At 34.9% G+C, this 24,702-nt stretch overlaps 1 protein-coding gene across 1 annotated transcript in view; it reads left to right on the plus strand.

Moving 5' to 3' along the window:
- Positions 1–24,702, plus strand: part of LOC131524350 (segment polarity protein dishevelled homolog DVL-3) — a 35,679-nt gene that overhangs the window by 6,811 nt on the left and 4,166 nt on the right. Inside the window, exons 2-12 of the mRNA XM_058751396.1 lie at positions 5,566–5,635; positions 12,249–12,373; positions 17,224–17,390; positions 17,469–17,604; positions 20,204–20,297; positions 20,394–20,463; positions 21,383–21,522; positions 21,612–21,688; positions 21,778–21,845; positions 22,782–22,931; positions 23,656–23,787. Of these exons, the coding sequence (XP_058607379.1) occupies positions 5,566–5,635; positions 12,249–12,373; positions 17,224–17,390; positions 17,469–17,604; positions 20,204–20,297; positions 20,394–20,463; positions 21,383–21,522; positions 21,612–21,688; positions 21,778–21,845; positions 22,782–22,931; positions 23,656–23,787 (1,229 nt within the window). The remainder of the gene's footprint in view (positions 1–5,565; positions 5,636–12,248; positions 12,374–17,223; positions 17,391–17,468; positions 17,605–20,203; positions 20,298–20,393; positions 20,464–21,382; positions 21,523–21,611; positions 21,689–21,777; positions 21,846–22,781; positions 22,932–23,655; positions 23,788–24,702) is intronic.

A 24,702-nucleotide genomic window follows, 5' to 3' on the forward strand; every position in this document is an offset into this window, starting at 1 on the left:
TCTTTTCTTCTCCCTCTCTTTCTCCTCCTCCACATCTTCTGCCGTGGAAGTCAAGGCTTGTTTTCTAGACTAAATCTAATCATCTTGGGCTATGAAGAAGGAAGGCCTCTTCATTAGAGATCAGCCCTTCTTTCAAATCAATGGGCCTGTCCACACACATGAGCCATCTGCACACACTGCCCCAATTCCACTGGGCCAGTCTAATGAAGGTCTGTGTGTGCAAGTATTGGAGCGCTTTCATGTTTTATTGCTAAAATAGACAGAAAAGAGATGGAGAAATACAGTATATAAATGTCGGTCATACAAATTAAGATCTTTGTCTGAAACTGTTGGAAACCCCTGCACAATTGTAATAAAATCAAGATTTCCGGTCAGTTACACCAGACTCAGTCACAAGGGACAGTTTGGATGCATATGTGGGGAAGGAAGGCAGAAAGCCATGAATCTATCTGAAGATCCTTGCAAAGGTGTGGACATCCATCTGTTGTGCACCCAGCATAGACTATTTCAATCATTTAAAGGGCTGTTAGTTCACTAAAAATGTGTTGTTCCGAATAGATAGATATTTTGAAGAATGTTCATGCTGCTCTTTTCCAAAATATATGAATTGTTTTTAACTACTAACACTTAAGTTAATCATTTTCATGCAGTGCATTTATTGTGTACATGTTTGTACACTGTACTTACAATTAAATACATGGTAACACTTTATTTTATGGTGTCCTTGTTACATGTACTATAGTAGTAACAATAAATTATGCATAATTACATGCAACTTACCCTAAAACAAACCCTCATCTTAACCCTAATCCATGTAGTTAATATTACTCAGTACTTAAATGTATAAAATAAAGTGAAAAGAAAAAACTGACCTGTGTTGCTACACATGTAATTACACCGTTAACCTAACTCTACCGCTTATCCCGCATGGAAACCTACCCGTACGAAACCTGTTCCTAATCTTAACCGTATCACACCTCAATAGCAGCAAAAGTGTTTTGTAATACAGTTTACCAAACATTTTTTTTTGGCACAAGTACAAAGTAGGGCACCTAATATAAAGTAGAATCATGTACAAATTGACTGCTGTAAAGCTTCGAAAAGGACAAAAACATACCATAAATGTATCCACTCATGAGCCGACTGTGCAAGTTGTTATTCGAATAGGACTCATTCAGTCATCTTATTGTAATATACTATGGTAATGTACTGTATATACTGTAACCTACCATAGTATAAAATGATGATGAAATGTGATGATTTTGTTCATACTGCCATCCCCTGCCTATATATTATATTATATATCATCTGTTTTCTAAATGCATTTTATAGATCTTTATTTTTGAACAATGCACCAGTATGTGTTTCATTTTATTTATTTATTTTTTACCTTGTAATGTTTAAAGGGTGCACATAAGTTTTTCAGCCTGGTTCTCTAAGAGCACCTGGAGATTTGGTTTGGTCCTCACACTGCATTTTTTGCAAGTTTTTGCATGCATATTTTTAAAGTAAAATTTAAATACGGAATTAAGTAAAATCTACTTAACTAAGTTATCTAAAATTAGTAAAGGAAATAAGTAAATTTAACGTGGCCAGGTAGAGTTTGATGAGTCATTTCTACTTAATTTTTTAAAAATTTACCCTACAATACTCAAGTACATTTCACGGTTTGTGAACTTTACTCAAACAACATAGCACTGAAAGAAGAAAAAAAGCGTGTGGTTAAGTTACAAGCACGTATGTAAGCAAATAGACTTCTCATTATTCATTTTAAGGTAATATGCTGACTCAATATAGTTATTAACTGAATGAACACAGAGACCTGAATACTTGGCACATGATACACAATGACGGTGAATCACTAATCAGTGAATAGTGTTCGAGTATGAATGGGTCATTTTGAGTAAAAAATGAACTCCAGATGTCACAAAACAGCAAGTTACTTAACCTAACAACAAAAGCAACCACAAAACAGTGTAAATACATCTCGAAAACAGCAAAAAAAACCTTATTAATAATTCATGCCCAAGTGCATGATGGGAACAACGGGATCATGACGTTGATATTTACTTAAACGATATTTGTAAAAATAACAAACAATTCCAAGTAAAATATACTTATAAGTTCAAACTTTAAATTCTTAAATTGAGTACTAATATTGAATTTACTCTTTTATTTAAATTCTTGCCTGAACTAAATTATTTAATGTAGAAATTACATTTGTTTTTCTGTAGTATTTCACTACAAAATAATTTTTATCAGTGTAGTGTGACCCATTAAATATAACTATAAGAAAAATAAATTAATAATAGTGATAGTAATATTATTGCACTTTAATTATTTAGTATTTATTTAGTTATTTATTTTTTAAATTAATAAACAAAGTAATGAATAAAGTGTGATAATACTATTATATTTTAAAATAATAAATAAGTATTACATCAAAATTAGAAAAATTACATTAAAAGATGCATATATATATATATATATATATATATATAAACTTACTTACATTTACATTTAGTCACTTAGCAGACGCTTTTATCCAAATCGACTTACAGCAATCAGAATCAACATAAGAGCAATGATATGCAAGTGCTATAACAAGTCTCAGTTAGCTTAACGCAGTACACGTAGCAAGGTTTTTTTTTAATTATATAATAAATAAAAAGAAAACAGAATAGAAAAAGAGTAGAACAAGCTAGTGTTCGAGGCCTTTTTTACTTTTGTTAATTGTATAATAAATAAAAAGAAAACATAGATAGAATACAAAAAGATTAGAAAAGCTAGTGTTCGTTTTTTTTTTTAAATATATTTTTTATTTAAAGAAAACAAGCAGTAAATGAATAGAGTCTAAAAGGGACAAGTTTTTTTAATTTACCCAGCGCATTTTTTTTTTTTTTTGGTCATGCATGCGCACCTGCGTACCACTTATGTGCACCCCTGATAATAAAATCACTTTCCAGTAAAAATTACATTTTGAGTGCCACACCCACATCTCAACATGCGATCAACAACTATACACACCACTTTTAATGTTTTTTTTGTTGTGTTATATTTTGTCCTTTTTGTATCTTAACCTGGTGACTACATGATTTAGTACAACATTTTATTTCACTTTTTGTGTTCCAAGCAAGAAAGTCATACAGGTTTGGAACGACATGGTGACTAATTGATGACAGATTTTTTTTTTTATCTCTGGCTGAACTGTGCATTCAAGTAAAAATATAACTCATATCTGAGCAGGATTTCTGCCGTTATCCAACCTGAGGATTTCAGATGAAGCAGGGACCTCATGCTGCCAAAGGAATGAGCAGAGCAGAGGAGAAAAACAGAATGGGAAAGGAGAAGTAGAGCTGCTCTCTGAGCCTCTTATGTCACCATCCCTGCTGAGTTTTTATTGCATAGCCCAAGCAGGATTAGAGTCTGTGCTGTGGAACAATGTGAAATCTACTCACTAAAAGCAACAAAGTGCTGAGATTGGAATTCACTGAGAGCTGTCAATCATCATGCTCATGCCAGAGTCTACATACTGTGGGATAAAATATGCACATACACAAATACTCTCATCAACTGCTTTTCAAAAGCTAGCATGCTGCCTATTTAGATGTCATTTTTTGCACCATCGATTTGACACAGAAGAACATTTAGAAGGCTTTGTAATAATACATGAAGCATCCTGAGGCGTCCACCAAACTCAACAGCATTACCTTTCTGTATGCTGTATTGCACAAGAAACATCGTATATAGGCACAAGTGTATTGGGACACGGAGTTGGAATGAGATCTTGAGCCTGAGAGGCTCTGACTCATCACTTGAACAGATGTGAATTCAGCAGATACAGTCACTGTTGAAGGGTTTCATTAGATCAGCTTCATCTGGCAGGAAGAGAGAGAGAAAGAGAGATGATGCATGACACAAATAAATCCCTGAATGTGGATGTAAAAAAGATAAACATCAGTTTGAATTCATTTGATATTAATTTATTTAGACACTAGAGGAGGAAACAGTAAAGCAAGCCAGTCAGATCAGACTGAATATTATTGTTCTCAAATGTTGCCATTTTTATGTGCAAAATACATCAGATGGTCTTTACAAAGCCAATGGAAATGCCACCTAAAACTGAGAGTGGCTTGAAATGAAAAAGCATTCACATTAGGGATGGTAAGATTCACCGATTCACATCGGTGCATTGACATAAAAGTAAATAATGCGATGCATCGATGTAAAAAAGTTTGCATCGGATACAAGCTGGCATTTGTATCGCGATGCATTGTTTCTGACAAATTTGCATTATTATTAGTAGATGCGCTATACTTTTATTATTTAGGAAGTGACCAATAATTAGTGACCAATATTTTATGTGTAGATTGATTTCTTCTCTCTAAACTGTTTCTCAAGCGCCTTCTCTCATCACTGCTGCTACGTGAATATGATGCATCACAACACTATGGAGACGGAGGTATGTCCTGAGAGTCACAAAGAATATAGATTAACATGGATGTCTGTCTGAACCGAAGAAATATAAGCGAACTATCTGAACCATATCAATTGCATTGATTGAATCGCATTGTTTTGAATCAAATCAAAATCGGATCGCACTGCATCGTAATAGGGGTGAATCGGAGCGCATCGCATCGGTAGCTGCTTCATATGTATCTTTAATGTATTGTATCGTTGGCCATGCCTCGAGATGCATATCGCATCGGCCTCAGTTATGGAGATGCACATCCCTAGTTCACGTATATTTTGTCTATAGGGGAAACAATAAGCATGTCCTGTGTGCATTATTGCTGTTGTTCTATAGCACAGCCGCTGTTTCGTCAGCACTGCTTTGATGTGTGATTAAAGATAGATATCTGGTATTTGATTTATATTGCATGAATGCAAACATGATCACTCAATAGATTTTTATTATTAATAGCTCACATGGTCTGTTTCTGCAAACCTTACGTGCTTTTCCAGCCAGCTGTTTTTCACCCTCTTCCTTTTTGACAAAGGTTTCCATGGCGACAGGAGTCAGAGGGGTCAGCACCTTTTTAAGGAGCAGCTGGGAAGGGGGAAGGACTCAGAGGTTTATTTTATGTGAGACTAAATTAACCTGTGTGCGCGTGAGGGGCCGTTTATAAATGGAGCTGATCATTGTGGCTTTACTTATTTAGGGGTGTTTGCTAAGTCAAGCGTCACTTTTACTATGGCCTTTTTTGACATGAGCTAGTAAGCAACCATTTAGCAACCACTCAGAACACCTTAGCAACCTCCTAGCGATGCCTTATCAGTCAACAGAACACAACACAACCTAGCAACCAGCTAGATCTCTGTAGCAACTGCATAGCAAAGGCAGAACTGAGATTTTCTTTAGTTTCTTTGTGTATTCTTATTATAGTTGCTCTCAAACAAAACCATATAATTGGTTTAAGTGATTAAGCAAAATGAAATTAAAGAGGATTTTGTTATCCGTGACAATAGACCACAGTGCTTGCTTTTATATTTCGAGTGAAACTCATGTTTGTTTGTTACATTTTAATTAAAAAAAACATTTTAATAGACTTCTTGTCTCTGCAGGGTGGTGAAGGAGGAGATATCTGATGACAACGCCAAACTACCGTGTTTCAACGGACGTGTTGTGTCATGGGTGAGTTAGCGTTCACACATACACACACACACACTTACACATCTTCCCTCATCTCATTTCTCGTGCTTGTGTTTCATTAACCTCAGAATGTAACAGGGTCCTGCGTCTCGATGTTGCCGGTAAAGGTTTGATTAGGAGGCCCAGGTGTGAGGGAGCTCGGAGATCAGTCAGTCAGGCGTGAGTGTGTGTTTGGAAGCGTTAAATTGAGCGCAAGTGTTTAGCGGTTAGCAAACATCTGCTCCTCCTCCGTCTGTCTTAGAGACGGAGTAGAGAATATTGAGAGTGCAAATTCCTAATGGTATTTTTTAACACCCTTGAAGGCCACTGCGGGACGGAGATGCTACTCTGAGGGTCATTTCCAAAAAACACGAGCAACAGAATCTTTTTACAAAGGTCCCCATTGCGGTTAGCAGCGTATTCTTATGATAGTCACTTCAATAAATCCAAAGTTCTGTCATGAAAATCTAGATGGTGCAGTCCAATAGGCCTAACTCAATCTGACATAATGACATCATTATCACATGGCACAGCTGATTGGTTCTTTTCGTATCAGCAGCCAATGAGCTTGCTGCTCAGTATTCAAAAACTTGGCTAGTGCTTGCTGTAGCAGTTGCAGCATGCTTCAGAAACCCTCCACCATCCCCAGCTCCACCTGCATAGATCTGCTACGGGGTGATTGATGTAAGTTATATGTGGGGGTTATTTCATATGTTATATGTGCAGCATCTGTGGATGTATTGGCAGTAGCAAGTCTCGGTACTTCCTCTGCAGTAGCAGCAGCAGCAGCAGTGTAGCAGGTCTGTTCAGCCAAGACCAAACACATTAAAGGTGCCATAGAATAGAAAACTGTATTTACCTTGGCATAGTTGAATAATAAGAGTTCTGTACATGGAAATGACATACCGTGAGCCTCAAACATCATTGTTTCCTCCTTCTTATGTAAATCTCGTGAATACAAAAGACCACTGAAAAATAGACGAACCAGAACATAATACCGACTGTGACGTAACAGTCGGGATCACTAATAGTTACACCCCCAACATTTAACATTTTCATTTACATTACCATGCCAAACCCTCCAAGAGTTGTCATGATAGAAATTAGGTTTACCATTTATGATCATGTGAATTCTGAGTGACATGTCGTCCTTTCCCTTGTGAAAAAGAAACATACTTAAGCATCCTTTTCGAAGGAGTATACTGAAAAAAATTATACTCAATTTTTTAAAGGTAAGTGGTTGCAATCAATTTATTTTAGCTACATTTAAATAAACAAATTTTGTTGAAAGTTAGTCAACTAAATTTGTTTATTTAAAGCTGCAGTCCGTAAGTTTTGCCTCTTTGTCGCCATCTATGTTACTTGCGGAATTATCTTGCTTGCGTGGGGTTGTACTCTGGCACGGCTCCAGCGCGGATGAATCTAATGTTTTGAGGTGAATGTGTGGCAGTCAGTCACCGTACGGTGCGGATATTTGTTGTACTTCGCAATCACAGATTAGTCTACGTCTTGGAATATATGACCCAAATAAGAATTTTCACCGGATATTGTCATCTGAACAAGTAAGTTACAAGTCTGTCACGTTTGTTCTGACCAACTGAGGAAAAAAGCAGTAAATCGCGCTACCGTTGGTGATTTAATCTAACGATCGGTTAGCTCATATCACATCTAACCGTGCAAATTATTATTATTGTTATACTTTATTCTCAAATTAACAACATCAGCATTGCGTGACTATGAGTATATTGGGTATTAGGGTGTAGATTTCAATTTCTGTACAGTCTAATATCTAATTGCCATACCATTCGAATTTCATATTAAGACATTCTTTCAAATTAAAAATTTAAATTCTTTTAACCCAAAAAACAAACTATGCTTCCTTCGAACTGGTTTTCTTTGTGTAATCCCAGGCTATCTGTAATCAGAAGCACATTTAAAACTGAAATATAATTTAATTTCATTCACATGTGTTTCATAAACACATAATATGCATCAAAATGATACATTTAATTATTCTAGCTGCTGTGAGAAAAGACTATAAACGATCCATCACCTGCAGGATCCTCACATGCGAGAGCCTACTAGCCGGGACAACTTCTTTATGTTTACAGACGTGACGTAATGACGCAGTGCCATGCTCGTATTTCCCGTGGAAACCTACCCGTACCGCTCAAATTAGAAAACATTATTATAAGCTAACCGTTGTGAATCGGGCTAAAGTAAGGCGATAGTTTTGAACACTGGCTGGTTATGTACCTGCTCAAATATTGATTTTGGATCATTTTTTAACCAAAAAAAGGTTACGGACTGCAGCTTTAAATGTAGCTCAAATAAATTGATTGTCTGAAATTTGTAAATTCAATTAATCATTTTTTTCAGTGTACTTATTATGGAAATATATATATATATATATATATATATATATTTAATATGCTTAAGTGTGAACTGAATGTAATTAAATGAAAATGTACTATAGTTTAAATTTATATTAAAGACAACTAGTTGAACGTAAGAGTGTTTTTTGTTTTTATGTCTTCATATATCATGTACCAAAATTCATTCACACAGACAGTAATAGTAATGAGACAGTAATACTCACGTGATCCTCACTTTTGAGTGGAATTCGTCCCGTGTGTGTTTGGGCCAGATGGAGTTTCTCTTGCCTGCTGTAGACATCAGGTGGATGCAATTGTGTTTTGGCTCTTTTGTTTTGCTTTTTTGGCATTTTGGGGTGTTTGTCTGCTGTGTATGAGACATTAGTAATGAATTAGTAATGAATGCATATACACTTATAAACTTATATGTGAGTAATTTATAGGTGTATATGCACGTGTTTTATGTATGTATTGATAAGCGAAGTTTGATTTAAATCCTACGTGGTGCCTCATAGCTGTGTGTTTGTGTTCATGTCAGTGTTGGTTATATTATATGCTATTAATTTCTGTGCTGTGTGACAGATACTTTAAAGATGAGTCCAGTCTCAGCATGTCATCAAAGTGACCCTCTTTACTTTCTTAACACACTTTCCTGATTGTATCACACTGCAGCTAAATATGGTTGTCAATTCTTTTTAAAGGAGTTTTAATCCCATTCTGTACATATTTTGGTTGTTTACAGGACCCTTGTGAAATAGAAGTGCACTTAATTATATTGAATAAACACTTGCAGTGTACTTCAAATCTAAAGTGTATTTTTAAAAAACTGCACTTGCAAATAATATATTAATGAAATAAAAGACCACTTAAACGTACTTAGAGTTCACTTATATAACCATATTTGTATGTTAAATAATGTTAAATTAAATGTTTTACATGTTAAGTACATTTTAAATTAGCTTTCGTCATGTTTTAAAAGTCATTTTGATTTGTTGACTAACATACTAAAACGCATGTGAAGTACTTTAAGATTATAATTTATACTGTACTTGTAAACTTAAATGTATATAAACTGCAGCTCCATCTTTACAAATGTGCAATTACAAATGTAGCCTATTTAAAAACATGGCATATATATTATATAGTATATTTTAGTTAAACCATAAATGCTTGTCAGTACATTTGTCAGTAAAGACAATAGAAGAAAATATGAAATTACATGTAAAGATGTGCTCACTGTAAGTCCTACTCTCCTATTGAATTTAATATGTGCTGTAGTTTCTTCATGTTGATATCCTGAAATACATCACATTACAGAAATAGGTTTTAAACACCATTTCATTTTGTCTTTAAAGCAAGAAACGTACACCTGTGCATACACACACACACACACACACACACACACACACACTCAATCAGACGCACTGGCTCACACCTGGTTGCACAGTTTCAATGCACTTACGTTCCGCTGTATAATTTACAGATGAATGCACATGTAAGTAACACACTCTCGCATTCCCTATTATTTTCTATTTTCTACTCGCATCACCTCCCTCTGACTCTTTTCCAAACACACGCATACACACCCTGTTTTTTTCAGCCAAGAGAAACAAACTGTTCCTTCACACGGATTTAAGCACACATACACGCATGCAGCCAGATTGCCATCTCTCAAATCTCCCGTTCCACAGAGAAGCACAAGGTGTGCTCTTTATCGCTGCTTTACTCCCTGCCATCTTCAGATGCGCTTTTCCAATGCAGCGGCCAGGAGAGGCAGGAACCTGGGGCTTGGGAAATATGCACGTCCTCTTACTGCCCCTGTTTCAGATTCACACCAGCAGTTTTCCCATGCAGAGCTGAGCCTGTGGAAGCTGTCGGGCAGGGAGGGACTTGGCTCTGTCCGTCAAAGAGCTCGCAGGCTTTGAAAGAGCAACGCAAGTGTGCTGGAGGGCCATCTAGTGCTCAGAGCGGTACTGCATCGCTTTCAACACCTGCATGTAGTCAGCAGTTTATTACTGTAAAACACAAAATTTGATTTAATATCTGGCATCCATCAGTTAGAATTGGATCCAGTGTCATTCCATCTGGGTCTGCCAACAGGAAATTCTAAAATATAATAACCTTTGCTGCCAGAAAAGCAATTTATTGTGGCAGATTAGTGATTGAGGCCCCTAGGTTAAAAGCTGGCATATGGTGATATTTGCTTTGGTCCCATTTACACTCCTTACATGTAAATAATCTATCTATCTATCTATCTATCTATCTTCTAAAGATATGGATGCCCTCTTTGGCCTCATTTCTTTTTCAAATACATACGTAAATGTAAGATTTATGTATTTGAATTGCATATAAAATTTCCATTTACAGTTTTAACATAAACTAATGAACTATTTATCTCTCATACATAAATAAATCATGTTAGAATATGATAGTTTATTAACTGTTTGCATCTGTTCGGTTTTAAGTAATCATACTTTCACAATGCATGTATTCTAATTGCTTAGAATCAGCATAAATCTGTTCATCATGAAAGCAATTAAGTTTATTCAGTTATGAACATGATTAAATATAGCTGTGGAAAAGGCAATATTTAGTTCAAATGTATGAGATTGAAACAGATTGGATTTATTGATGATAAATACATAAACCTGGTTATTGTGTATTGAAAAGACATTCAGTATATTAGTACTATTACAGAAATCTTGCCTATTTCTTTCCTTTTTCATTCATGTATAACTGACAAAAATGCATCACATTAAGTTTATTATTTTATGTAAAAATGTTTAATCCAAGCGACAGTTTTTTAAAGCAATTCAAATACATGAATCTTCAATTAGGCTTAAATAATTTTTGCATGTACCATTTTTACAAGGAGCACATCTGTTTGTCCTTTTTCTTTCTTTTATTTGAGTTTTGATATGTTAAATTGTTCATGTAGCTTATTTCTCATACCTACTGTGGAAAATATGGGAAATAATGTTTAAAAAAAAAAACTATTACCCAAAATGTAATAAGTATCACCCAAGGTGTAATAAGTGAAAATGGCAGTAAATGTAAATAAGTAAATGGCTTATTCTCTGTGCTGCTGTGCTCTTAAAGCACATTGTCTCCTTCCATGTTGACTGTGATTGGATTATCTAAGTGAAGTCACAGGGTGGGTGAAAAACACTCCTGAAATATCCCGGCCATAATGAGAAGATTCAATCAGACAGATTTAGGGTGGTGTAGGGACTCCAATGCAGAGCATTGTAGCCAGTGTCGCAGGATGCATCAGAGCGGATGTGGTCGTATAAGAGGCTCTCTGTTTCTCCAGCAGGCATGTGAAAGCTCTCTTTCCAAAGACACTCCTAATGATCATTATTATAGGGTTCATGGCATTCTGATTCATTTATTCCCCTCCTAAACTATGACATGTCCCCTGTGCCCTCAGATCTCAGTTGGTTTTAAAACATGGAGAAAACTACAGTACACTTTTGATTATGATTCAACACAAGTTCAGTTCTATACACTTACAGTGATGCTTGTACAACGGGAAATCTATTGCATTAACTGTTTATAAAGCATAGACACAAAGCTTATACATATATCTATCATACACTACTGTTTAGAAGAATGATGCCAGAAATTAATACTTTTATTCAGTGAGGATGCATTAAATTGATCAAAAGTCACAGTAAAGACATTTCTAATGTTACAAAAGATTTATATTTCTGTTGTTTTGAAGTTTCTATTCATCAAAGTAAAATTTATCACAAAATCTGAAGCAACACATGTGCTGTTAACATTAGCAATAATCAGAAATGTTTGTTGAACTGTAAATCAGCATATTAGAATGATTTCTGAAGGACCATGTGACACTGAAGACTGGAGTAATGATGCTGAAAATTCAGCTTTGCATCACAGGAAATTTTGAATTTGAATATTTAATTTAAAAAAATGAACACTTGATTTTAAAATATATTTAAATAGAAAACAGTTACAGTATTTTTAATTGCAATAAGATTTCACAATATTATTGTTTTTATTGTATTTTTAATTCAATTATTTCAGCTCTGTTGAGCGACATTTCTTTCAAAAAACATTTAAATATCTTACAGACCCCAAACTTTTGAATGGTTGTACTGTATATATTGGTATGTTAGCATGATCCATGATACAATGTCGATCATGTCACAGATGCTTAACTTCCTTTGCTGTAGATAAGCTAATTCCATTGTTTCTCTGTGTGTGTGTCTGTACAGCTGGTGTCTGCAGACGGCTCTCATGGCTCTGACGGCGGTTCAGTGTGCGCAGACTCTCAGGCCGATCTGCCGCCCCCGCTGGAGAGGACAGGAGGCATCGGAGACTCCAGACCCCCTTCCTTCCAGTCAGTAACCCCACAGCTGTCCCGCACTGTCTCTTTCTGTGTGTGAGTGTGTGTGTGTGTGTGTGTGTGTGTGTGTGTGTGTGTGTGAGTGAATGTGTCTATTAACTTGTACACCAACCGACCAAAATAATGCATATTCAGTCGATATTAGTAGTGATGTACCAAAACGAATTTTTTACAGAAATCGAAATTAAAGTTTTCACTTAGCCAAAAAATTTAAATGTAAATAATTTGTATGTAATAATCGATTACTATACTAATTTATACTAATTACATTTATTTAATAAAATTATCACTCAAATATTTAAATTTCGCATAAAGCCATTTTTACATCAGCTTTTTAATGATATAATTATATTTCTACTCAAATGCTTTCCTTTATGTCATTGTTGAGGCAGTCACACCTCTAAATCACACCACTGGTTGAGCCAGACGTTTCAGACCCACAGTTTTCACACCGTATGGCTTTATTGTTGTTGTCTTTAAATAGTAAACTGGTATAGGAAAAAGTATTTTAGCATGAAACAATTAAACTATATAAACCTTAAGCCCTATTCGGACGGGACTAGTTTTCCAGGGGGTCGTTAGAGAAATGTGTGTTTCACAGACGTACTTGGTGATTTTAATCCCGTCCGAATCTGCCACCTCTGTGTTTTTCTCACACAACCTTTGTAATAATTCCAGAGAAAATTACCTACTGTTTTTCAGCAAACTCAGTGATCCTCTGAGAAAACTAGTCCCGTCCGAATGTGAATGTCTGTGATTGCCGGTGAGATTTTTTTTCACAACGGGTCTCCTTGTGTGTTTTGGCCAACGTTAATTACCGTAGACGCTCTTACCGCACTCATGTTTGATATATTTGCCTCCCGGCAAGGAAAAAATAAGTAAATAAATAAAAACAATAATAAAATCAAGAGCCAGATCACGTAAACCATTCAGACTGGCTATTGTAATATCTGCGTCAGGTAAAATTACTGCACGTTTATTTTACGTTCATTTCTGCACTCAATTACATAATGTTTTAACTGCACCTTTATGAAAATTAAACACGGGTTTACTACAAATGAATAACTAAAGTAAAACTAAAGCAACCACACATTAACGTGGTTTTGCTATACTAGCCATATAGCTTCACCATGGTATTTGTAGTAAAACTGTTATACTAATGGTAATCAATCCGAATGGCATGCAATGCATGCATACAGAGCGCGTGACCTCTGAAACACCCAGATGTACAAAACAGCCCCTCCCACCTCTGTAATAAACACAGAGATGTTAGTCCTGTCTGAATTGGTACATGAAAATCGCAGACGTCAGGTGATAAGAATCGAAACTCAAACGTAGTTTAGAAAACTAGTCCCGTCCGAATAGGGCTTTAGTGTGACAACAAAACAATACATTACACAATAAAAACTTCAAGAAAGGACACAGTTTGCTAAATACTGTGTGTGTGATTTTATCAGATACACTCACTGGAGGTGGTTAGAGACCGTAAGCGCTCGGTGTTGACATGAACTCATTACACTTCGGTCTCAAAGGCACCGGTTTCCTCTAACGTGAACTAATCAGAGCCCTAACCCCGAGAGCGCTAGCACGTCAATACCCTTAATGACATCTGCCTGATCACAGGAGTGTGTTTAAGAGACGCTGTGTGAGTCTCAGATCTGTGCGTGCTCAAATCTTCCAATAAGCCGGAGACCCCATTGCTTGTAAATCTAATCAACTCTACAGGCCCTCAAAGAAAGACCTGCTCATCAATTTAAATCGATGTTTTTCTTACAAAGGCATTGATTGCTTTAAGTGTTCATTTTGATGGGAATGTGGAAGTGGTTAAGAAAAACAAAGACTTGATGGAGGTGAAGCGTTATTAGGTATGAACAGCTGATTAAAATGCAATACAGCCTATATTGAATTGCGAAAGACTGCAATTCAGTTAAATAAATAAATAGTCAAAGTTCAAAAGTGAATGAGCGGCATTTTGTTTTGTCTTTTTTCTGTGGGGTGTATTATGATGCATTCTTACAGTATTTTCACACTTGACTCAATCTTAGTTGTTTATATGATATACTGTCGCTATGATATCATATACATTTCATATCTGTCACATGTATGTTCCCGTTGAGTTCCTGTTATGTCCTTATTTGATCCTGTTTCTTGTCCTAGTTTTGTCTCATTATTGGTTAATTTGTGTCCAGCTGTGTTTAGTTGTTATCTCGTTTAGTTTGATTTATTTAAGCCCTGTGTGTCCCTGTGTCTTGGTTCCGGTATTGTACGTCAAACCCCCTTGCTACGTGTGTGTTTCCTGCTTGTTACCTGTGTGGCTTTATTTGGATTAATAAAGACAGTTGAATGTGAATCTCCTTCGGCTCCGCGCTCCTTCGTCTCCAACACAGTAGCAGAGCGTGACAATATCATGTACTATAGGAATAATCAAATATTAAAACTGAATTAAAAAAAAAAAAAAAACCCTGTACTTGCAGATAACATAATATAGATTAAATATAAGGCCACCTAAGTGTACTTGAAAAGAGACACTTTCATGACTAAGTTTCTTAATATACTTAAGTACACTTTTAAAGTGCACTTAATGTCAGATAAAAAGTTTTGCTTTAAACTTCATTTTAATAATCTTTTGTCATGCTTTAAAGTAATGTATTCAGGACACTAATTTTGATGTTGACTAACATACTAAACCACACATAAAGCAATGCAATGTAATTTTAACTGCAGTGTGTTATTTGATATTACATTTAAAGATAAACTATTTTAAATGTTCAAAAACTTGCAACTTAAAATATATTAGTATACAAGTTTCAATAGAAATTACATTAAAATATATTTTAGTTTACAATAAACGCTTGTCAGTGCATTCAACAGTACACTTTAACCATACATTAGAAGTAATTATGAAATATAAAGATGTACTTAAGTCCTACTTAAGTGGGTCAACAAAAGCACACTTATGTTCGTGTAATTTCATTGAATATACATTTTATATAAACTGAATTTAAATTCAATTAACATGCAGTTAAGTATTACATTACATTCTGTTCACACTTAAGTGTATATTTTAGAGTTTATTATTTCTGTAATTAATACTCTTTTTAAAAGTATACTGTAGTGTCCTTGTTTTTCATAAGGAAAAAAGTATTGTTTGATTTAAAAGATTCATTATTGTTCGTGGCTTTATTACTTAAAAAAATCCCTGTGGAGAAACTGAATTGGAAAAAAGCGTCTGAAACCAAGGCTGCTGAACAAGGGCGGTTACTGTTGCGCTCTATTGGGACGTTAAATGTTTATGATTTCACAGTTCAAATTTCGCTCTCAATGTTTGTCAAAATAATACCAAAATGATTTATTTTGACAAAATCGTGCAGCCCTTAAATAGTTTTTGATGTTTTTTATTTTCTTGTTCGTATCAGTGTGTGGCCCTCCAGGTTTCTGGTTTTCCCACAGGTCTGTTTGTGGCATTGTTGGTCAGTGGGTCTCTTTATCTGCGTGTAACCACATGTGTGTGCATACTTGTTTGTCGTGCTGGTGTTTCCTGTCTGTGTGTGTGTGTTTCCTGTTCTGTCTGTCAGGCAGCATGACTCCCCTCTGTGTGAGTGTGTTTGCGGGCAGGTTAATTATTCATACACTGAACACAGGCCAAAAGCAGTTTGGAAATACAGCAGCAACCTGTGATCGCCCTCTGCTGCTGCTGATCCTCAGTACAAATAAACAAAGATCTCCTCACATATACAGAAACACTTCAACACTGTACTTTGCCCCAACACACAGGATCAGCTGACATTTATGCTGCCTTCAAATCACTTCAGGGATTTTTTTTTTTTTTGAGTCACAACTTTCTGAGTTACAAATTTTTATTAGCCATAATTAGGTTTTCATTGTGAATGTTTACTGTACACATTTTGTGTACTATTGATGAAGAATAGCTTTAGAGCTAGCTAGAAAACGCTGCTCATTAAGCTTGTTTATGGCGTGACTGGCTAATGAAACACATACTGTCTGTGCATGTGTTCTTTCCGGTGTTATTTTAGTATCATTGATATACTATAATAGCAGTATGCTATTATAGTAAAACACTATAAAATATATTATCGATTTTATTTATTATTATTATAAAATATTTTATATTTTATATATTTTCTGTTTTCACTTTAAATTTAGTTAGTTTTAGTAATTTTGTTGTGGGTTTTCGTCAGTTTCTATTGATTATTATTTATTGGTTTTAGTTTATTTAGTTTTAGTTCTTTGAGTTACAAAAATGAGAATTGTTGGCATCTAACTCAAATAAAATATGTTCAATTTTTTATTTTATTTAAAAAATATATTAAAAATTTATATTTTATAAATATGTTTCAAAATGTACCAAAATGTATTTATGTAAATATGGTTTTACTAATATATTTTGGGCCATTTTTTGTTTAATATATTTTCAAGAAAATAATAATAATAAATTAAATAAATAATGTGTGTGTGTGTATATATATTTTATTTTAATTTTTTTCTGTATGGCATTTCAAGTAACGTTTTTAATGGTTTTAGTTTTATCCGACTATAGTATGAATTACATGTTCAACACTGCAGTTCATCACAATGATTTTGTTTAATTATATAGAATAGGTCGAATGTTGAGTTGTCTATGACTCTAACATGACACTCCTTCATAGTTCAATGATTTACAAATGCTTTACGAATTGATTAGCAAATTAATCATTAAGTAAAACCTGTTTAGAAATGGTTTTGTTCACACATCATCTGTGGCACGTGTCACTCAGCTACGTGTTAGTCACCATCTGTCTTCTGGACACTTGTCCTTCATCGTTCTGTCTTCCTCTTTGGTCCAGTGCGAATGCCGCAGGAAGTCAGGATGACCTGGGCAATGATACCGAGCCTGAGGTGGGTCCATCGCTGAGAAGAGACCGAGACCGAGAGCGAGAGCGAGAGAGAGTCAAAGACAGAGACCGAGAGAGGGAGAGAGAGAGGCCTCGTCGGAAAGATACACATGAACATGGTGAGTTTACCCATATGTCAGTCCTGGCTAATGGTGAGGAAACACACAGGCTTGTTTGATGAGAGTTGTGTGCTGCAGGAGGCCGGTTGAATGGTCACTCGCGGCCGGAGCGCAGGCCGGAGATCGCCGGCTATGAGAGCTCATCCACGGTGATGAGCAGTGAGCTGGACACGACCAGCTTCTTCGACTCAGAAGAGGAGGACTCTGCTAGCAGGTGAGTCCTGCTCTCACAGACTTATTTCAAGAAACCAGTCATGGAAAACAAGCATTTCTCTTACTCTTTTGAAACCGATGTCTGATGTAGGGCTGGGCGATAAACGATTTCATATCAAGATCACAAGAAAATTAGTCAGTAACGTCAATAATGATAATAAGCTTTTGACATTTTTACTCGATTTAGATTAATCTAACAGCAGAAATAAACATGACAACAGCCAGTCAGTGCATGTTGCTAGTTAGTCTGTGTAGTTTGGTCTACTACACAAACTCGAACACACGTGATGCTCACTGTTTGTTTTTTTTAGCATCTGTCGTTTGTTTGCAGACATAAAAACATGAATTTCATCTGCTCTGAGAGTCACTTCACTTTAAGTTTAATTTGAGAAAAACTACCATCAAATACAAACTGAAACTCAAATATCTTCACGACAAACCACCAAAATAAAAGTTTGGTTTAACTTGAAGAAATTATGACAGACATATATTACTATTGTATGTTTTACTTCTCAAAATAATAATATTATTATTTTTAAGGGAAATTCATGGAACCAAGATATTTTTTCATTCATATTTTAATTTATACATTTCTGTATGCAGCATCTTATTTGACAAAAAAAAAAAAATGCAATGTTCTGTTGTAAATTAATTTACAAATTTTAAATTGATTACATTTTAAAGGATTGATTAATTGCTAAAGCTTTTAAAATGTATTTCATTTTTGATGTTACATTTGTAATAAATCATTAAACACAGAATCCAGAAAAAATAAATAAAATGGGGGTGGGGGGGACAAAATAAAACAAAAATAAAATAATTTATGGGAAAATAAAATGGATTTCATGGGGCCCTAAATTAAAAGTTAGATTACTCTATGGAGTTTAATTGTGAACAAACTGAAACGTTATGTTTACATTCATAGTCAAGGTCTAACAAAATGTGGAAAGCATTTCCTAATATATTGTGATAAATATCAATATCTTTTTATATGGAAAAAGATATTACGATAATATTTTTGGCCATATCGCACAGCCTTATTCTGATGTACTATGTAGACAGAACTTTAACAATGCAAAGCGCCCTTCCCAGTCCAACCAAACTGTTAAACAGAAAACTTATTAAAAAGCCATTAAATTAGGTTCTTACATTTCACATTTTTTCCATACACAGTTTTTCTGTTATCCAGCCATTAGTGGAGACAATTTGTGCAGTAATTTATATTAAGTTATTTTTCCCATGCCCGTCTGCTGTTGTGGTATCTATGATTTCTAATAAACCTGTCTTAAACTGCACAATGGTCAGTCAGTTTACATGTCAGTCAGACTGTAAAGAGAGGAAAATATCATATTTTGCAAGTTAATGTAATCTACTGTACTATTAGCATCCTGAGAATTGTTTATTATGTGATATTAATTTGAAGACAATTTGCCTCAGTTCACATTATTGTAGTGCATCTGGTATTGTCTTTCTCATAATTTTTTACAAATTATTTTCTTTATAAGTAATGCACTCCATTTTTTAAATTGTATTTCAGTAAAGAATACTATTTTGCAGTATGTTTTATTTTATTATATAAATTTCTCATAATTTTTAATGTTGTTTTTTGTTACAGTTAATACGGTCAATTATTTACTGCGTTATAGTATAAAATACGGTTTTGCATTGATTGTTTTAGCAAAATAAATGCATTTCTCTCACATTATTTTTAAGTCATTATCATAAGGTCCAAGTGTTATTGTATTACAGTATAAATTTTGCAATGATTTAAAAAAAAAATCAATTAATCTTTCTCATTGCTTTTAACAGTGATGTTCATTACAGTAATACAGTCCATTTTTATTGTATTACAGTACAAAATACTAGTTCTGCAATGATTTCTTATTAAAATAAAAAATATTAAGTTTATTGATTAAAGGCTATACAACAAAAGCTGATGAATGCATAATAATAATAGTAATACAAATATGTTAATTTTTATTTTCCGTGTTAAAATAATAAGAGTGACACTCTGTAGTTTGCATTACACTAATGATAATTAAAGGGCAGAATGAGCTCAATGGTCCTGAAAAAAATGTCCAAATGCCAAAAAATCTTAATAGTTTTTAAGGGTCCAAAGTATTTTTGCATAAAGATAATAAAATCTATGACAAGGACCCTTTCTGCCTCTTCCTGATCAATGACAGTGTGAACTACGCTGATATTTTTCACATGTAAAGAGGCCAATCTTAACAGACGTCATCTGAATATGGACATTATAAAGTTATATATACAAAAAGATCCTGTATAATTGTAAGAGTCAGAGATATGTTTGAACTATACATGATAAGGGTAGCTTATGGCTCCTCGTATCATCTCCTCATGAAGATGACTTAATGTACACTCAAATCACATGCTCTGGAAAGCCAACACAAAGCAAGGTTTTCCATGGTCGGATACACTACTACACTAATGCAGACAATTGGCTGGTATGCATCACGTGACTCTCAGGACCAATCAGAGCTGGGAGGACTCTAATGTGCATTATATGTGCACAAAAGACATGTTCAGGCTGAATATGATGTTTTGAAGATTGTATGTCATCTGTGATGCTGCTACAGGTTCAGCAGCTCTACGGAGCAGAGCACATCGTCACGTCTCATGAGACGCCATCGCCGCCGCAGACGGAAACCCAAAGCTCCCAGAATGGAGAGGGTGAGACTCCAGATAAACCCCATGGCTATCAGTGTTGAAGTTTTGTCTCTTTAAGTGTGTCCTCATCTCTCGCTCTCTTTCTCTCGATCTCTCCAGTCCTCATCGTTCAGCAGCATAACTGACTCCACCATGTCTCTGAACATCATAACTGTCACATTAAACATGGGTGAGTATGTGCACATGTATATCTGTGTGTCTGCCATTGAACATGCACCACTCTGAATGACATTCACTAACGACATTTAGTAATGAGACATGTTTCTGATTGGAACAGAAATGTAGAGCAGGATTTCAGCTTTCCGTCTGGATTTAATTAGATTGTGAAAAGTTATATTATTAAAAGTATTGTAAGTATTAAACTTTGATGTGTAAGTCGATTTGAACCATCTGTGTTACAGACAGGCCTTATGCAGTGAATTTTAACAGTGCACAAATCGAGTTGTAGTGTACATTTTTTTCAAACAATAAACTGTTTTAAATATTAAACATTTGGAATAATTAAGATTTTGTAATGTTATTGAAATAAGTCACAAATAGAGTAAAAACTGTAATATTGTGAAATATTATTACAATTTAAAATAACAGTTTTCTATTGTAATATATTTTAAAATGTAATTTATTCCTGTGATGCAAAGCTGAATTTTCAGCATCATTACGCCAGTCTTGAGTGTCACATGATCCTTCAGAAATCATTCTAATTTTCTGATTTGCTGCTAAATTAACTGATTATTTTTGTGATAATCTTTGATAAAATGAAGGTTAAAAAAACAGCATTTATTTGAAATAAACATTTTTGTAGCATTATAAAGGTCACTTGAGTTTAATGCATCCTTGCTGAATAAAAGTATTAACTGCTTGAAGTCCAAGATCCAATAGCACAAAATATTTAACAGAAACAATTTTTAATCATAAAAAATAATAATTAAATAATTAAAAATAATAATAAAAAAACAACTGAAAGTGGGGACTGATTTTTTTTCTTTATACATTTTGACAAAAGATTCAAATACAAATGTTGCATTCTCACATTACTAAGTCTGCTGTTCATCTCTCCATTTTGTTTTTCTCTCTCCCCCTTACTATAGAGAAGTATAATTTTCTGGGCATTAGTATAGTCGGGCAGAGTAATGAGAGGGGCGATGGAGGAATCTACATTGGCTCCATCATGAAAGGCGGTGCAGTGGCTGCTGACGGACGCATTGAGCCTGGTGACATGCTCCTGCAGGTCTGCTTTGGATGTTTGTTTTATACTGTAAGATATTCCTGATCATCGATGATGTTTGTGATTTCTAAGAGTTGCTTGTTTTGTTGTAGGTGAACGATATCAACTTTGAGAACATGACTAATGATGATGCAGTGAGGGTGCTACGAGAGATTGTCCATAAACCTGGGTAAGAAGTGGACATTGTGATGTCCCGTGCTCTCATTATGGACTAAATGAGATTTATATCAGCACTGATGTGTATGTTCACATTTACAGACCCATCACACTGACTGTGGCCAAATGTTGGGATCCAAACCCTCGTAGCTGTTTCACCCTCCCACGAAGTAAGAGAGCTACTGCGTTACAGTGCTATTAAAGAAATAGTTCGCCCATATGAAAACATAACCACCCTGAAGCCTTCTAAGATGTAGATGAGTTTGTTTCTTTATCAGAACAGATTTCGAGAAGTGTAGCATTACCTCACCTGCTCAGCAATGGATCCTCTGCAGTGAATGGGTGCCGTCAGAATGAGAGTCCAAACAGCTGATCAAAACATCACAATAATCCACACCACTCCAGTTCATCAATTTATGTATTGTGAAGTGAAAAGCTGCATGTTTGTAAGAAACAAATCTATATTTAAGACCATCGCTCTTCTATCCATAATATTGCTTTCTCCAGTGAAAAAGTCAAGAGAGAAATATGCACAGATCAAGCTCTGAAAACAGTCCAAAAAAGTTCTAAACAAATATGTCGGTGGGTTTTGATGTGAGAGGGAATAGACTTTTTCACTGGAGGATGCGTTATTATGGATTATGGACTTGTATTTTGGCAAGCAGTGATGGTTTAAAGTTAAAATGTCTCAATGATGAATTTGTTTCTTACAAACACATAGCTTTTCACTTCACAAGACGTTAATTGATGGACTGGAGTCGTGTGGATTATTGTGATGTTTTTATCAACTGTTTGGACTCTCATTCTGACGGCACCCATTCACTGCAGAGGATCCATTGCTGAGCAAGTGATGCAATGCTGAATTTCTCAGATGAAGAAACAAACTCATCAACATCTTGGATGGCCTGAGGGTGAGTAAATTTAAATTTCTGGGTGAACTATTCTTTTAAAATCTTTTAAAGAACTATTCTTTTAAACATGAAGTGCTGTTCGCAACCATTTCTCTTTCATAGTTAAAATTAAATCATTTTCTTTTACTGTTTTTGACCTCTTTGGTACCGTCTAAAGTGACCAGGCATCTGTTTACTCCCCCTGTGTTTGTTCAGGTGAGCCGATCCGTCCCATCGACCCTGCTGCCTGGGTGTCTCACACTGCCGCTATGACGGGGGCGTACCCAGTGTACGGTATGAGCCCTTCCATGAGCACAATCACCTCCACCAGCTCCTCCATCACAAGCTCCATTCCAGAGACTGAGCGTAAGTGTTTATCCACCCACCCTTCCCATAATCCACCTCTGCTGTGCCCGCTGTCTGTCGCCAGAGGATGACTTCATCTGCCAACCCACTGCTTACTGTTCTGTGACCGTAGCTCTTACCAACTGTGTGTGTCAAATGAAAATTAAAGATTTGTGAGTAGTCTTGAACAAAATACATACAGTAAATTATACACTGCAAATTAGGCTGTACAGCCCTTGTGAAAAAGAAGTACACTTTAGAATACTTTCACATTGAGTACTTGTAAATAAAATACTAAAAATAAGAGAATCTGTTACTATGAACTGAATTTAATGTTTACACATAATTGCATGTTATTTACAATTTTAAAAAATGTATTATAGTTAGTGTTAGTATTATAAATTTGTAATAGTGTGCTTTAGTATATTAGTCAACGCATTAAAATAAGTGTACTTCTTTAATGCATGACAAAAAATTAATTTGACTTTATTACAAAGAGCACTTAAGTGTGTTAAGAGACAGTCATGAAAGTGTACTTTTAAGATTTAATGTACACTACAAGTGCACATTAAAAACAATTAAGCACACCTCTTATTCACAAGGGAAATTAGATTGATTTGTGATGTTTGAGAAATCAAAAACTCCTCCTAGATCAGTTGAGAATGGCTACGACATCTTGATGTCTTGATAGTTCACTCGCATCTGTAGACTGCTGTGCACCGTCTCATTGTGCTTTACTCTGCAGGGTTCGAGGATTTCCATCTGTCCATCCATAGCGACATGGCAGCAATAGCCAAAGCAATGGCATCTGCAGAGTCAGGCCTGGAGGTGCGGGACAGAATGTGGCTAAAGATCACCATCCCCAACGCCTTCATAGGTAAACTTGCAGCCTCACTCTTAAAATTTAACTTTGGCTTGGAGTGAAAATGCCACAAAAAGGGATAAACAGGTCCTCGTAATGAATTCCTCTTTTTTATCTGTGATCTCATGTTTGATGTTTCATCATTGTCTGTATCTGTCCAGTTATGCGTGTGTGAAACAGAAGTGTGCTTAACTGTATTGAGTGTGTTTCAAATCTTGAAAGTATATTTTTGTAAAAACTGTAATAGATAATATAATAATAATTGAATAAAAGGCCACTTATCTGCACTTAAAGAGAGACACTTTCATGACTGTTTCTCCAACACACTTAAGTGGACTTTGTAATACTGTCAATTTAAATGTTTTACTTTAAAGTTGGAATCCTTATGTTGTCCCACTTTAACTACTATGTTAATTACTATGTGTTAAGTATGTTTAATAATCTTTTGTCATGCTTTAAAGAAGTACACTTATTTTGATGTGTTGACTAACATACTAAAACACATGTATTTGGTCATAATTTTACTGTAGTGTGATATTAGATATTACAGTTAAAAGTTAATGTATTTTAAATGTACTTAAGTTCAACTTCATCATTACAAATGTATAATTGTGAATATGTTTAAATATATTACTTAGAAGTTTCAATAAAAATGACATTGAGAGGTTTTTTATTTTAGTTTACCATAAATGCTTGTCAGTACATTTCAAAGACAATAGAAGTAATTATGAAATTACAGTCCTACTTTAGTGGGCTAAAAAGCACTCTTTAGTTTAAAAACTGCATTTAATGTAAATTAATAAAACATTTTAATACATTTTAATTTAAATGTAAATAGCATGCAAATGTATTACATTAAGTTAATTCAAGTATATTCTGATAAAGTAAAATTCAAAAGCATTATTTCCATAATAAGTATTCTTTTCTAAA

This window comes from Onychostoma macrolepis, chromosome 18 (genome assembly GCF_012432095.1).
Source record: "Onychostoma macrolepis isolate SWU-2019 chromosome 18, ASM1243209v1, whole genome shotgun sequence".
Taxonomy (NCBI): Eukaryota; Metazoa; Chordata; class Actinopteri; order Cypriniformes; family Cyprinidae; genus Onychostoma; species Onychostoma macrolepis.